We start from the raw sequence: 17323 nt of genomic DNA, 5'->3' as shown, positions 1-17323 counted from the left end.
GACTCTCATACTAAGTGAACTATCACAGAAACAAAGAACTGAATATTGCACGTTCACACTCATAAACCGGGCCTAAACACTGGTCACACTAGCACAAGAGGGGGGATGGGCAGGTGCTGGACACTGCTAGGAGAGAGAAAGAGGGAGGAGGAAGGGCAGCATGTGACAACACACTGGGTACCTGGACCACTACTGGGGGAGAGAAGGCCAACTAGAAGCCCAAACTTCATCTGCAAATAATCTCCTTATGTAGTAAATCCTCGCTTTTACCCCACAACTCTAATATTTTTTTTTTAATTTTAAGATAAATAGAACTGGATCAGAAAGAGAAAAGGGAAACAGAGGACAGATAACAGAGAGCCAAAACTGTATAGCTAAAAAAGAAATCAGGACGAATGATAGTCTAAAATAGTAGTCTGAATTTTTAGAGGTAAAATCTAATGCTATAATACTAACAATAACTCAGAAATGGAAAATATACTTGAAAGATTCACTCATATTTAATAAATACTAAATGAGTTATTTGTTGAGTGCTTTACTAGGTGCCAGGCACTATGCCATGTACCTTATACATTGTTTCATTTAATCATCCACCACAACCCAAAGAAATGGATATTATTAATTTTATTTTACAGGCAAGGAAATCAGCAGTAAAAGTGATTACATAACTTGCCTAAAGTCATACAGCAAATGAACTGGTCAAGACAATTCAAATTAAGACTTACATGACTCAGGATCCATGCTCTTACCCATTATGTATATTTACTCTACAGAAATACTTAGTTGCATAATTAAGTTTTATATAAATCAGTGTGCTATGAAAAAGAAAAAATACCTTTATGAAAATCAGGCAGAGTAATGAAATTCTCCCCCTACAAAGCTGGTACTTATGACACAAGCTTAGTTAAGAAGACAGTGTATCATGCCCAATGACTACAGTATTGACTCATTCATTCTGATTTCAAATAATATAAATTTTCTAATTTCTGAAACTAGAATTGACTCAGAAAGGCAAAACACGGGGTAAAGGCGTTTTTTTGTGGTTGTTTTAATTTGTTTTTTTTTTGAACTCTGGAACTGTTTAATCAAGGAACTGATGAAATATAACAAGAACTGCAAATGTCATTTGAGTAAGTAGAAATCTGCTCGGTGGCATTTACTTTTAATAAAATGAATGGAAATTATAAGATGCAATAAAATTCATTAACCAATTATCTTGAGAATATATGTCCTATTTTTGTTTTTAAAAAGAGCTAAACAGGCCAGGCTCAGCCTGTAATCCCAGCACTTTGGGAGGCCAAGGTGAGTGAATTGCCTGAGTCCGTGGGTTTGAGACCCACACAGGCAACTTGGCAAGACCTCGTCTCCACAATAAATCAAAAATTAGCCAGGCGTGGTAGCGCGCACCCGTAGTTCCAGCTACTTGGAAGGCTGAGGCGGAAGAATCGCCAGAGCCCAGCAAGTCGAGGCTGCGGTGGCCGGGGGTGTGCCACTGCACTCCAGTCTGGGCAACAGAGTGAGACTCCAACTCAAAAATAAAATAAAATAATAAAATAATAAAAAGAGCTAAACAGATACTATGGCTCAATGCATTGCCAACAGTGCAGAGCCAATGATTTTAATAACTGTCTGTTCCTTATTTGCCCTAAATTTATAAGCCAAAGATTTTAGATCTTCCAGAAAAAGAAATCTTTATGCTTCCTTTTTAAAAAGACAGGTACATCTTGCTGAAATTGGTCTTCTGTTTTATGCAACAGAAAACTTTTGGAAAAAAATGAAAGATTCTATTATTTATAGTTTATTTAATGAATATTAAGTTCCAACTACATGCTGAGCACTGCTTTAGGTGCTAGAATACAAATAAACAAGTGTAAAAAACACATCATTTCTGATAGCTGTAAGTGCTATGAAGAAATAAATCAGGGCAGTGGGTAGAGTAAGTAGCAGTGAAGAGGTAGGGAGAGGAACTACTTTTGAGGAGGTGACATTTGAACTGAGACATGACCCAAGAGAATGTTACTGGTTCTTAGTTCATAAGATAAAATTCTCAAGTTATATACATTGGTAACAGTTACAGGGGGAAGCAAAACCCAGGAAATTAAGTAAAAAGCTTAAGCTTATATAATTTTACAGAAAAATTTTGCTAACCCCTTGACCAGGAAGCCTTTTCTCAAAAATAAGTTCTATCTTTTAATTTGAGTACCAAAATCAAAGACATTAAGACAAATTCTGAATGTTAAACTTAAATTGGAACAGATATGCAATTAACATTCTGAAACTGCTTTACATGAATACTTAGGTTGAATAAATGGATAGCAGGAGCGAGGTTCCTCACTGTTAGAAAATGATGATACAAAAAAAGAAGGTTAGAATGAACCAATGTTCATTAGAATCAGAAACATGAGGATGAACTCATGTTTATTTTAATATGAATGCAGATAGATGCAGGAACAATTATAAAGAAACTGTATACATAGGTTAGTATATACGCATATATTTCCTGGCTGTACCTGCTGAGACAGTCTAAAACCAATGACATCTAAGGAACAATGAGCCTAGATCTAGTTCGCTATTATCACTCTCCTGGGAAAAGAACTGATTCTAGAGCTGGGGCAAGAAAAATACAAGATGAGTCAGGAGCATTATATAGTGTCAAAAATTAAAGCAGTGTTCCCAAACACAAAAGAAAGGGGACATGTCAAACAGATACAAGAGACAAACCAAAGGAGATTCCAATGACCACAGTTGAAACAATCTGAGTAATAAAACAACACAGAGTTGGATTATAACCCAAGGTACTGTTTAAAATAAACAATGAGTAGTTGACAGTGGCAGAAACAAATGATGAAATAAATAAATAGGGAAGACACAAATCCTTACAGAAGAATGCTAAAAACTTTATTTAAATATCACTCAGTCCAGGAAGTAGAGCTGAATTGTTCCACTCCCCAGAGTGTAAGCTTCCTGCCAAAGAATAGCATATGGAAGGGGGAGGAAAAAGTAACTTTACAGTGAAGAAATCTGAAAAACATGATAGCATGTATCCCTGATATGATATTATAAGAAAGACCCTTCACCTCATGTGATATTCTTCTAGACATGAGGAAAACATCAGATAAAACAAAATTGAGGGACATTCTACAAAAATACCTGACCAATACCACTTAAAACTGTCAAGGTAAGCCAGGCTCGGTGGCTCAGCCTGTAATCCCGCGCTTTGGGAAGCTGAGATGAGTGGATTGCCTGAGCCTGAGGATTCGAGACCCGCCCGAGCAACTTGGTAAGACCTCATCTATACAATAAATCAAAAAATTAGCCGGGTGTGGTAACACATGCCAAGGCTGAGGCGGAAGGATCGCCTGAGCCCAGCAGGTTGAGGCTGCAGTGGCCAGGAGCGGCCACTGCACTCCAGTCTGGGCGACAGAGTGAGACTCTGACTCAAAAAAAAAAAAAAGGTCAAAAAGCAATGATACTCCAATACCAATGAACTTGCCTAGCATCCAAATTTGTTCTCTAAATATCATTCTATCAAAAAGAAAATAGGGCTCCTTGGGGAATTACTGATTCCAGGACTTGGAAAGGAATGTACCAGGAAGCTCACATCAATGTGCCAGAAACTACATAAGCTTTTAAAGACTAATAAGGTCATGCCAAAATTACACAGCAATCAGGGATTCCCACTAGCCAAATTTGGGACAATCTAAACAACAAAAGAATAATGACTGCAATTGACTGAAATACATGAAAATTTAAAAATCATAAATATTGATACTGAAAAAAGAAAAAGCCACAAAAATATCACCACCAATAACCGGAACAACTCATTTAATGCGATCAATTCTTAAGCTGAAATAGGCAATTAAAGAAAGAAAACTAAGCATTTATTCTGCCTCTCTAGTAGTGACTCTATTTCAGGGTAACCAAATAACATCAGCTAATAAGAAAAATTTCTTTTTTAAGAAAAATGCCAGGAAATAAGTGCAGATGAAATAGCAGAATAAGAAAATCACCAAATAAGAAAATAAAATAAAATAATTTTTTAAAGATTAAAAAAAAGAAAGAAAATCACCAATTTGTAGCCCTCAATGAGATAACTGATTCAGATAGGAATTTTCAATGGTGCTAAACTCACTAAGGATGATGAGAATCTGAATATTTACATGGTATCAAAGTATCTCTCCACCAAGATACTTTGGTACCATATAAATACCCAGATACTCATTATTCTTTCACTTGTCTATCTCAAGTGTAAAATACTAACTTTACAATGGAGGAATCAGATGTCACCAGCTTAATCCAGGGCTGTATCTTAATTTCTAGTCACTAATAGTGAAAATATTAGACAATCCATGTCACCAGAAGTGATAAAATGTGAATTGATCAAGTCTTTGAACTTCTACAGGAAATATTAGAGAGGAGATAAAGAAGCAAGCTAAATGATACCATAAGGAAGCAATATGTCAAAAGATCAGATACAGTAAAACAAAATAACGAGAGTAGCTTATAGTAGCAACATGTAAGGCCTGCTCTAATGTAATGCCATCTGACCACACCTGAACAGAAGAGCATCAATCAGCACCAGGATCCTGACTTAGCATATGTCATATACAAATACATAATATTACTCAGTATTCATTGGGGTGTTTTAAAATAAACTAGACAAGATAAAATTTTTTAAATAAAATATGTTTTAAAAGAACAAAAGACAGAAAATGTCTTTAAAACAGGTTAATGCAACCAAAGAAAAGAAATTTAAAGTTCATTTTACTTTCTTTTGAATAATGAAGGCAATATACAGTCATTTAAATGTAATGTATTTTGGTCCAATCAGAACAGATAGAATTCAAATGACAAAAGCACTCTGTCTTCAAATATGAAGCTATGAATCAGATATGAAGATTGAGTAATACATACCACTCACAGGGCTGAAGGGATCGAAATGCCTTAAAAGAAGCATCCATTCCAGCAAAATCCCAAAACTTAACATCATAGTCATATCCTCCAGTCACCAAACGGGCACCTGAGGGATCCAGACCCAAAGCAGACACCTGGTTTAAGAAAAAAAATAACTGGAGCAAAATGACATATAGTCTATTACAACCCCCATTTCTATTCTCTAGCCCCATCACCTATCTTATAAGTCCTAGAAGCATAGATGACCCACTGGTGTTACTTCTGAAAAATGAGAATGGACAGAGCCTTCTGTAGCAATTGACTTTGTTAAAATGAATATTACTTCCTTTGAAAAAAAGAAAAATATTTTAAGTTTAATCTAATTGACAGTTTTGTCCCAACTTATCAACCATGTACTCAGAATAGAACAGCTGCCATTGCAATTTCACATGATACACTAAGTTGCTTTAGCATGTAAGTGGAAGATTCAAAAATAATTCAGCATTTTCAATATGCAATCCAGAGGAAACATTTTTTTTTTTTTGAGTTGGAGTCTCACTCTGTCATCCAGGCTGGAGTGCAATGTCACACTCACGGCCACCCCAGTGTCCACCTTTGGGCTCCAGCGATCCTTCCACCTCAGCCTTCCAAGTAGCTGGAACTACAGGTGCCTACTACCACACCTGGCTATTTTTATTTATTGTAGAGACGAGGTCTTGCCAAGTTGCCCGGGCTGGTCTCAAACCTATGGGCTCAGGCAATCCACTCGCCTCGGCCTCCCAAAGTGCTGGGATTACAGGCTGAGTCACGGAGCCCGGCCCTGAGGAAACCTTTTAAGATAGTTTAACTACAACAGAATGAAGACCACATGAATCTAAAAGTACCAAACTATGTAATGACAATGGGAGCTTTAAGAAATCTATTTAACAGGAAAAGAGGAAGTTAAGTTATCCCTCTTTGCAGAGGACTTGATTCTATACCTCGAAAACCCAAGAGAATCTGTCAAAAACCTCCTTGCACTGATAAAGGACTTTGGCAAAGACTCTATCAAATAAATGTGCAAAAGTGAGTCACATTCCTATACACCAACAATAAACAAACAGAAACCCAAATAAAAAGCACAATTCCATTCACAATAGTCACCCAAAAAATGAAATACTTTGGCATCTTCCTAACCAGAGAAGTGAAAGAACTTTACAATGAAAACTACAAAACACTGCTTAAAGAAATCAAAGATGACACAAACAAATAGAAAAACATTCTGTGCTCACGAATTGGAAGAATCAACATTATTAAGATGTTCATCCTACCCAAGGCAATCTACAGTCTGAATGCAATACCCATTAAATTACCCGCAGCATTCTTCTCAGACCAGGAAATGACAATACAGGAATTCATATGGAACATAAACGACCACGAATAGCCAAAACAATACTTGGCCAAAAAAAGGGGAGGTATCACACTCCCAGACTTTAAATTTTATGTTAAAAGAATTTTTATCACTCTCTCCTTCTTTCAAGAAGTTGGAGACTTTATAGTAAGGTAGTTCAGTTGACCCAATAAGCACATTGACTGTATTACTATCTAGATATCTGCAGTTTTTCCTGTTATGCTAAATTCTTTAGCAAAACAGTAGAGATATTTTTCAAAATTTAAGTAGTTACAAATCTGTAGCTCAAACCTTGCTTACATAGGAAGCTTAGAAAAGAATCTTTCAATTCACTGTAAACCATTAATCTTTCAATGTTTTTAACCCCAAATTCTGAAAGACCTATCTCCTCAATTCCCATTTATTAGTATTTCAGTCTTTTTTGTGAGATGCCCAAAAGCATCCATTTTTACTATTGCCAGAAGTAAATTTTAAAATCAAGCAGTGTACAAAATAGATATGCTTAGAGAGAAATTTATGACCATGAATGCTTATGCTAGAAAGGAAGACCTCAAATCAGTAACATAACCTCCTACATATTTAAAAACTTAAAAGAAAAACAATCAAAACCCAAAGCAAGCAAAAAGAAAGAAATAATAAAGGCTGGAGCAGAAATCAGTAAAATGACCAATTTTTTTAAAAAGAGGAAAGTTAGTAGGACCAAAAGTTGGCCCTTGAAATTATCAACTAAATTGAGAAAACTTTAGTTAGACTGACTAAGCAAAATGAAAGAATGACTAAAGTTGAGAATGAAAGAAGGGACTCATTACCAATTTTTTGGAAATGAAAAGGATTATAAGGGATTTCTATGAACCAAATGACAACCAGTTAGATAACTTAGGCAAAATAGATAAACTCTTAAGAAGTCACACACTACCCAAACTAACAAAGAAAACCTGAATGAACTTTTAACAAGTAAAGGGCTTGATTTGTAATAAAAAAATCCTCCCACAAAGAAAAGCTTAGACTTAGATGGCTTCGTTGGTGAATTCTACCAAGCATCTAAAGGAATTAATATCAATGTTTCACAAACTCTTTTGGAAAACAGAGGAGGAAGAAATGCTTTCCATCTCATTCTACAAGGCCAATATTACTCTGACACCAAAACCATATAAAGACAGCCCTAAAAAACAAAACTACAGATGCATATTCTTTATAAACACAAAAATCCTCAACAAAATACTAGCAAACGGAGTCCAGCAATATATAAAAAGAAATACGTACCATTATCAAGTGAGATTTACTCCCAGAATAAATCCAAGAATCCTTTATATCTGAAAAATCAATTATTGCAAAATACTATACTAATAGGATAAAGGACCAAAAAAAGATCCTCTCAACAGACTTAGAAAAGGTATTTACCAAAATCTAAAACCTAGTTATGAAACATCTTCAACCAGATAAAGGCCACCTATGAAAAAGAGCCGACATCATACTTAATGAACAACTAAGTGCCTTCCCCTCAACAGCAGGATCAAGACCAGGACATATATTCTTGTCATTTATTTTTAACACTGTACAGGAGGTTCTAGCCAGTGCAAGAAAAAGAAATAAAGTCATCCACATTGAAAAGGAAAACTATCTGTACTCATAGACATGATCTTGTACACTACAAAACCCTAAGAAATACAACAAAAAGCTATAGAACTGATTAACAAATTCAACAAAGTTGTTGTAATAAATAAGATTAGCATACCAAAATCAATTGTATTGCTACATACAACCAATAAGCAATCTGAATATAAAATTAAGAGAAAAATTCCAGCCAGGTGCAGTGGCTCAGGCTTGTAATCCCAGAACTTCAGGAAGCCCAGGTCGGAGAACTGCTTGAGCCCAGGCGTTTAAGACAAACCTAGACAACATAGTGAGACCTTGTCTCTACAAAAAATATTAAAAATTAGAGGGGTGTCATAGCATATGCCTATAGTCCCAGCTACTCAAGAAACTGAGGCAGAAGGATTGCCTGAGTTCAGGATGTTGAGGCTGCAGTGAGCCATGATGGTGCTACTGCTCTTCTGGGTGACAGTGAGACACTGACTTTAAAAAAAAAAAAAGTACATGAGACATCATTAGGATACTGATGTGAACAAACTGACTGTAAAAAGATATATGGGACAACTAGAGAAATTTGAACACTAATGGGATAATAGGGTCTATTGAATAATTGGAAGAAATCTTAAATATAACCTATTATGTGAGAGAGAATGTAAGCATGCACACTCAGAAAGAGAGGGAGAGACTGTCCAGTATTGTCTCTTAGAGACCCACACTGAAGCATTTATAAATGAAATCTGGTATTTGCTTTAAAATAACCCCATAAAGTGGCTGGGGTGAGGTCAAAATGTAAAGTAATAACAAGTAAACAAGATTGGTCTTATAAAAATTTTTTTAAATAATAAGTTAAAAAAAAAAGACCAGATAGAAAAGTCACCGTCCTAATAGCCAACATGTATAAGAAGTAGAAATGCAGGGCAAAGGCAAGATTGCAAAAAAAAAAAAAAAGTTAACAGTACAATTTAGATACTCTAATATTTGTTCAATTTGCAAAACAAATTGGAGTATTTTTTAAGTTGTGCTTCTCTACAAGATAAAATTTGATTTGTGAAAAAAAGAATATTTAAGCCAAATGTGAAACTCATGAACCATCTCTCAGTTGTATAATTCTGTTAACTAAATGATGGAAAAGCTTCCTTTTTATTTACTTAAAAACATGAAGATTAGTGGAATTCTGTCATAGTTTCAGAATAAAAATATAAAAAGTCAGATTTAATAAAAGTATTAATATTAAGAATTCGATTGAAATGGTTTCTTAGGGTTCTTAGGGTAGCAGTTATCACGTATTTTGGTTTCAAGACCCTTTATGCTCTTAAATATATGAAGGACCCCAAAGAGCTTTTATTTATGTGAGTTATATGTATCAATATTTACCACTAGAAATTAAAGGTAAGACTTTTTAAATATTTTGCATTTCATTTAAGATAACAAACCCATTATATTTAACAAACATATTTATGAAAACATTCTTTTCTTTTTTCTTTTTTGAGTTGGACTCTCACTCTGTAGCCCAGGCTGGAGTACAGTGGCATGCTCATGGCCACCATACCCTCAACCTGCTGGGCTTAGGCGATCCTTTGACCTCAGCCTTCCAAGTAGCTGGAACTACAGGCACATGCCACCAAGCCTGGCTAGTTTTTGTGATTTTTATTGTAGAGATGAGGTCTTACCAAGTTACTGGTCTCAAGCCCCCGGGCTCAGTCAATCCTCTCCCCTTGGCCTCCCAAAATGCTGGGATTTCAGGCTGAGCCACTGCACCCAGCTGAAAACATTATTTTCAAAAGAAAAAATGTTGTGAGAAGGACCCTGTTTTAACATCTTTATTGATTAATTTTATCATTTGCATCATTTCTGGGTCTATCTCTATTAATTCATGTTTCTCTCTCATTATGAGATGTATTTTCTTCTTTACATTCCAGACATCTAGAAAAAAGTAGTTTCAATGAAAAGTAGGCTGGTCTCAGTGGCTCAGCCCGTAATCCCAGCACTTTGGGAGGCAGAGGCAAGTGGACTGCCTGAGCCCAAGGGTTCGAGACCAGTCAGGGCAACTTGGCAAGACCTCATCTCTACAATAAATAAAAAATTAGCCGGGCTTGGTAGTGTGTGCCTGTAGTTTCGGCTATCTGGGAGGCTGAGGCAGAAGGATCGTCAGAGCCCAGCAGGTCGATGCTGGTTGGCCTTGAGCGTGCCACTGAACTCCAGCCTGGGTGATGGCGTAAGACACCAACTAAAAAAAAAAGGAAAAGTAAGATAATGTTATTTTTTTCATTTCATATGCACATTTCACTCACTCAACTACTACTTTTCAATGGTTTTGCAGTAAGACACAATGATTTTACCTTATATCTCAAATATTTTATTTTATTCATCTTTAAATAACATAAGTAAATATATGATATAAAAATACCACCAATAAATTAAGTAATATAATCTTAGAGAAATACAGTAACTGTTTAAAGTTCATTTCTAATCTCAACATTCATCTGAAAAAAATGAACAAACTCATGCCTTTACTGATATGGAAGTAAAGCTAAGGGTAGTAAGAAATTTTCCCACACCATAAAAAACAAAACTGTGTTTGAGTTTCATTTCTTTCTTCAACTAATGTTTCTGCATCAAAGAAAAAGAGGTTTCCAAAGCCAACAATAACAATGACAATAAATGTTCCCATTTTAAATAAAAGGAAATTACTATTTTGACTGAACATAAAAGTAATATTTCTACCTTTTAAAATGTCTGTAGTTTTTATGACATCAGTTGATTATGTAATTAGCCTTAATACAAATGTGTCTTATTAGTTCACCTTTCTGTAAGAGCCCTGTTATTGAAAGAAAAGACCAAATGTTTTAAACTTACTGTTTTAGTGCCATGCTTCAGTGTTATCTCATGTGAGTCAGGAATTCTTTGGACAGGATTCTGAAACAAAAAAATTTCATGATATTAAACAGTAAAACAATGTATTTGAGGGAACTATATACCACATTCACAAAAATATAAATTTTAAAAACTGTATCACTGGCTTTTGAACACAAAGCTTAAAAAAAAACAGCAAAAAGTGTCAGGGTAACTTTTTTCTACATTTCTAGACACACTACAATTGGTCTCTTTGAGTTGATGATAAATTGATCTGAAATCTCTAGAAAGATAAACTTCAGAAATTCTTTAAATTGGATGAAATATTTCTTATTTTGGGGGTAAACTGAATTTTTAATATAATCCAAAAGTAAAAATAGATCAGTATAATATATCATTATAATACTATTAAGAAAAATTAGAAATTTGTTTTTTCATTAAATCATAGCTTACAGAAATCAAGAGGGAGTGGCAAAAGTCTATATTTTTAAAATCTGGAATAAAGTTAAATGATTACCCATATATGTTTTTTAAAGTTTAGGTTTTTTTTTCAAAAAATATGTTTAAGGTAAACAAACCATAGGATTTTTCAGGGTAATTTTCAAATTCTACATTATAAAATCAAAGAGACTCTAACAAGCATAGAGGAAAGAGTATGCTACATCCATCATTATTCATTGCAACTGGCATTTTAAAACACCCTAATAATTATAATTGCTGATAAATTTAAAACAAATATTTTATATAAAACATTGTTTCCCTGGTAATAAATAATGAAATAAAACCATATTTTACATGAAAACGTGGTTATATCTTATTAAAATTATTTTTCTGTCTTACTATACCTAGAGAAAATCTCACAAAGAGCTGATAACCATAAACTGAAAGAAATTAATAAATGTGTAGAACACTTACCATACTTTAGTATCAAAATTATTCCTAAGCATGCCGTAACCTACATATAAAATAAGCAATACAGATTTTCCTTAAAAATAACCAAAAAGGTCCTTTCAATATCCAAAATGCTGAAAGTTCTCTTTTCACCTGTATTTGGACATATCTCCAAGTGTTAAGTACTGTACTTAGTTTATAATAGACAACAAAATCTTCACAGGGCAGCTATACACCTTTTAACTCTTAAAAGTTAACAAGAAACTGTTGTTCTGACAAGGCACAAATATGAAATTCAGAGTCATTCACTGATACTTTGATTCAGTAAGCATTTATTGAAGTGAGACTGTAGCAGATGCTAAATGGCATTATAAATAATCCCTTCTCATCCTCCCTCCCAAGGAGCATATGGTCTTAGAGGGAGGCATCAATGACTCTAATTCAATATTTAAAAGTGCTATGACAGACAGGGGTATGGACAGAATAACTGAGGTATAGTGAAGAGGGATGCATAACTCAAACATAAGAAGTCGTGGTGATCACTTTAATAAGAGGTTTCATTGTTTATTGAGGTCTTCATTACCCAAAAGCAGGCTAGTCATATTAAAATTCTACACCCATACAAATTAATGAATCACCTTGCAATCTACTCAGTTAAATATGTGGGGCCTAACAGTTCTTTCTTTTATGTCTTCAATCTCTCCCCTGCTATAACTCTTTCTCTTCAGCATACAAAGTACTTCCTATATTAAAGAAAAACAAAAAGACTACTAATTTCCCTCATTTACTGCTTACTGGCTACCTTAACCTTTTCAATCAAGCTTTTTCAAACTGTGGCTTTACTCTGTCTCCACTTTCTTTCACCCTCTATCTCTACCACTTTGGCATTTTGTCATTTTATCCCTAATGTCTAGCACAGTTCTTGGCACATAAGAGACACCCAGTAAATATTTTTGGAATGAAATAAACCAGTCACTATAAACGCCCCCTACACTTTTCAGAACTTAACTTGCATACCTGATCTTTCAACAGCATGGTAACTATTTAACTATATCCTCCATCTTAAAACTGCCCTTTGCTGGGAGGAAATAGCCTAGAAATAGCCAGAAAAGCTAGGTTTTTTTAAATCTAGGAAGGCCACTCATTAATCATGTCATGACTCAGGAAAGTTACAACTCTCAGTTTCCTTATTCCAAACTACGGATCATAACACCTGCCTCATAGGTTATTGTGGAGAAAGTATAAAACTGTAATATAGTCTGGCACATGGTAGGGCTCAATAAATAATAGCCATGAGGTCGGGCGCAGTGACTCATGCCTGTAATCCCAGCACTTTGGGAGGCCAAGGCAGGAAGATTGCTTGAATTGGAGACCAGCCTGGGCAACATAGCAAGACATCATCTCTACAAAAAAAAATTTTAAATATCAGCTGCCCATGATGTTATGCACCTGTAGTCCCAGCTACTCAGGAGGCTGAGGCAGAAGGATCGCCTGAGCCCAGGAGGTCAAGGTTGTAGTGAGCCATGATCATACCACTGCACTTCAGCCTGGGCAACACAGTAAGACTCAGACTCAAAAAAATTTAAAAAAATAAAGTCAAACAAATAAATTCTGAACTACCCCTATGTTGAATTACCTTAGACACTGCTCCCTTTGCAGTAGACACTATTTGTAAGTAGTAAAAACTCTTGCTAAGTATTCTTGCAAGAACCAGAATAGCTGAAATGTTCCACTTAGAGAAAAAGCTACCAAAGTTTGTGTGTCATTTAATAACTAATTACTCCTTCAACATTCTACAAATAGAAATACTGCCACCAAAATACTGGGATGAAACTTATTTCATCTTTTTCAATGCAGTATGTGCCAATATAGGCAATTTCTAACATTTTTAAAAATTTACAGAACACAGAACTTAGTATTTACATTAGGAGTGAATTAAATGTTCAAATAAATGTTTATATTGAAAATCAAAGTTTTACTGGAAATCATGTACGGCATATCTCATAAAAAGCCCATATAATTAGCACAACTAAATCATCTAGAATAGTAGCAATCCATCTTCTGGTAGCATATCTCTTGATGATGACTGTTCTTTTTCCAGAACTTTTACTAACTACTTTTTGAAATATGGCTTAGTGTGAAATTTGCTATGACAGTAAAACATTTTCAAGATTTCCCTGCCAAGAAGCATCATAAACTACATGACTTCAATGAAGAAATTTATTACCAGAATTCATAACAAGAACTACACTCTAAATGGAAGAGGAGAAAAGATACCATTTTTTTTGTTGTTTTGGCTTGGTTTTAAACACCAACCACAGGATTATTTCCCAGGCTCTTTGGTCTACTCCCAATAACAACAATTAAAGCAAATATAGTTGGAATAATAACATAAGCAATTTTATCTGATGAACACTCTTACAGTATTTTCAAATGACTTGCTGGTCAGAAACAACCTTTCTTGGGTAGGGTCATAAGTTAAGAAAGTTGTATATGTGCAAAAGGGGACCCAAAAAAACACAGAATTTATTTTTTTTTAAAAAACTGTGTATTTATTCTTACATGTTTTAACTTCAGTCACCTTCAAAGTACTCTCAATCTGATGCAATACACCTACAGAGACACTTTTTCCACTGCTCAAAACAGTTTTTGAACTTGTCAATTTTTATGCCTTTTAGTGCTTCTGCCATTTTTTGTTTCACCTCTGCCACACTGGCAAAACGTTTCCCTTTAAGGACTTTTAAAATTCAGGGAAACAAACAAAAACAAAAGTAGCTTAGGATGGGATCAGGCAAATAGGGAGGGAGGGGCAAGGGGGTCATGTCATATTTGGTCAAAACAGCTGAGCACTTAGTACAGTGTGGGCAGGTGCACTTGTAAATCACCCATCATGAAATGGGCAAATGCACTGAATCTCCAAAGAAATTTTCACTAAAGCCGAATGCAACTTCTCACAACAGTGCTACCTGGTACAGTGAAGTTGATGTGTTTCCGTAACACTTACCTAGCAAGGGAAGCCTGTACTACAAGGGGACCATCCTCTAAAATATAATTCTAGGTTTTCTGGGGTTTCCTCTCATATGCTACGATAAGCCATAATAAAATGTCTACCCAATAACAAAGATCTGGCACAAAAATTGCTGGGAACTTGAGTTCTAAGAACTGTCTACAAGAAAGGAAAAAAAAAGAAAAGAAAAGAAACATTGCTGGGAGCTGTGGAGAGAGAGTGAGGGTTGCCAAAAAGGAACTTGAAATGAGTGCTATTTTCTCCCAGAAATCATTAGATTATACTTACCAGTGCAGGGTCACAGGCAAACAGAATCAGAGACTCTTCTAGTATAACCCTGAAGACTCAATAAAGACTAACTCTACATTAATTCATTTATTCACTAATCATGTATTTCCTTAACAAACATGAATTATTTAATTATATACCACATACAAGGTATGACACTTACATTTAAGATAAAAGACCAATAACAAATATTCTGCTTACAAAAATCTGTCAGTTCAGTAAAGCAAAACAGGTAAAGAAATAGGAAAATGAAAATGTTTCAGATGCTATGGCTGAAGTATACAGAGGGTTAGTACTCCATTCCATTCTGCCCAAGAAAGTAGGCAGTGCTCGGAAAAATATATTTTTGATATATTTGAAAAAATAAATAGAGGTTCACCAAGTGAATATGAAGGGCATCTACGAGAAAATAACATGAAATTCTGACACTTTTGAACTTCAAATATCTGCCTGACTAAAAGTGAGATTGCTAAGCAGAAAAAAGAGCAGGAGCAACAGTGTGTGTTTGTTATGTGTGTACAATAGTACACCATTTTATATAAGGGACTAGAGGATCCCAGAATTTTGGTATCAGCATAGGGGTCCTAAATCCAATACCCCTCAGATATGAAAGGCCAACTGTGTAACTTTTAGAAATTAAGCTAGAGAATTAGTTAGAAGCTCGGTTGTATACAATCCCAAACATCTGAAGTTTAAGCTCTCGGCCATGGAAAGTCATTTGATAAAATATGAGTTTTTAAAAAATTGCCAAGGTGTTCTGTGCATCAAAAGAAATAATCAAAACAGTGAGAAGGCAAACTGCTAGGCACAGTCGTTCATGCCTGTAAGTAATCCTAGCAGTTTGGAAGGTAGAGGCAAGAGAATCACTTGAGCCCAGGGGTTCGAGATCAGCCTAGGCAATAGAGCAAGACCCTGTTTCTACAAAACTTAAAAAAATTAGCTGGGCATGGGGCATGCACCTATAGTCTCAGCTACTCAAGAGGCTGAACAAGAAATCATCTAAGGCCACAGTGAGCTAGGATCATGCCACTGCACTCCAGCCTGAGATACAGAGCAAGATCCTGTCTCTGAAATGAAAAAGGGGGGGAAAAAAAGGTAAGCTCCAGGGTGGGAGAAAACACGTGCAAATCATATATATGATAAGGGGTTAATATCCAGATTATATTTTTTAAAATTCCTACAACTCAACAACAACAAAAAACAACCTTATTCAAAAATAAGAAAAAGGGCCAGGCTCAGAGGCTCACATCTGCAATCCCAGCACTTTAGGAGGCCGAAGCAGGAGGAACATTTTAGCCCAGGAGTTCAAGACCAGCCTGGGCAACATAGTGAGACCTCATCGCTACAATAAATAAATTTTAAAAATCAGCCGTGCATGGTGACACACACCTATAGTCCCAGCTACTCAGGAGACTGAGGCAGAAGGATTGCCTGAGCTATGATAAGCCATGATCATGCTACTGCACTCCAGCCTGCATGACAGTGAGAACAGACTCAAAAATAAATAAATAAAAATGGGGGGGCTTCCAGGCAAGATGGCAATGGAACAGGTCAGAGTGTGAGAGTCTCTGCAAAAGCAGGTGTCCATAAAGACTCTCTGTGTGAGTGGGTGTGTGCCAGTGGGCGAGTGAAAGTCTGTCTGAGGGGAGACTCAGGTTCATGTGCCTGAGTTTTCCTCCAGAGGTGACTGCAACCAACCCACCACCACCCTGAGATTGGAGACCCAGGCACATGATTGCCTGCCATTCTTGGGACTCTCTTAAGAGGAGGCAGCACCTGTCACCACCTGGCACCCAGTCCAGGCCATCACCTGCAGCAGCAGACCAGGCATAAGGATGAAGAACTGTGGAGAAGGCAGGCAGCGGAAATATGAACTAAAGCTCCACCACAGGTGATGAGATACGAGCGGGTGCCATCTTCTCAGTCCTGGGACCAGGCAAAGACCTGCATTGCCCCACCCAGCTCCACCCTGCCTCCATCTTGTGACCCAGGGGCTATCTTCTCATCAGACTCAGAGAGACAGATACCCCTCCTCCACACTGGAACAGGCACAGACACATCAGGTCTGAGTGGGAGACTTAATAGCAGCAACAGGGAGAAGGGTGAGTCCAGATCAGATCTATCCTCTTCCTACAATAGTCAGTGGGGAATCTGACCCATGCTGAGGGCAACACTATCAGCCTGCACTGAAAGCAGATGAGAGGGACTGGAGACCACAGCCATTCCCTAAGGCAGAGGCCTGAAAGGAACCTGGAGTTACAGAAACGGCCACTGAACGAATTTTTTTTTCTTCTCTATTTCTGTTTTTGTTTACGTTTTTGTACTTGCTTTGTTTCTGTTATTTAAATGGATTTTATTTAGATTTTCTATTTATGTATGGGTATTTCTGAGGGAGAGTACACCAACGG

General features: G+C 36.1%; 1 protein-coding gene across 1 annotated transcript in view; it reads right to left on the bottom strand.

Annotated features, from left to right (window-relative positions):
* The window catches only part of LOC103274979 (WD repeat-containing protein 70-like), a gene marked incomplete at its 3' end in the record, with an annotated part of 143186 nt that extends 130531 nt beyond the window's left edge, over window positions 1-12655 (bottom strand). Inside the window, exons 1-3 of the mRNA XM_008072401.2 lie at window positions 12638-12655; window positions 10733-10792; window positions 4915-5048 (exon numbers count right to left, since the gene is read on the bottom strand). Coding sequence (XP_008070592.2) covers window positions 4915-5048; window positions 10733-10792; window positions 12638-12655 — 212 coding nt within the window. The remainder of the gene's footprint in view (window positions 1-4914; window positions 5049-10732; window positions 10793-12637) is intronic.
* Window positions 12656-17323: the final 4668 nt, after the last annotated feature.

The sequence above is a fragment of the Carlito syrichta genome, unplaced genomic scaffold (assembly GCF_000164805.1).
Source record: "Carlito syrichta isolate Samal-C Ts95f unplaced genomic scaffold, Tarsius_syrichta-2.0.1 Scaffold315152, whole genome shotgun sequence".
Taxonomy (NCBI): Eukaryota; Metazoa; Chordata; class Mammalia; order Primates; family Tarsiidae; genus Carlito; species Carlito syrichta.
Note: the sequence above shows the minus strand (reverse complement) of the source record. Positions and strands in the feature narration are given on the sequence as shown.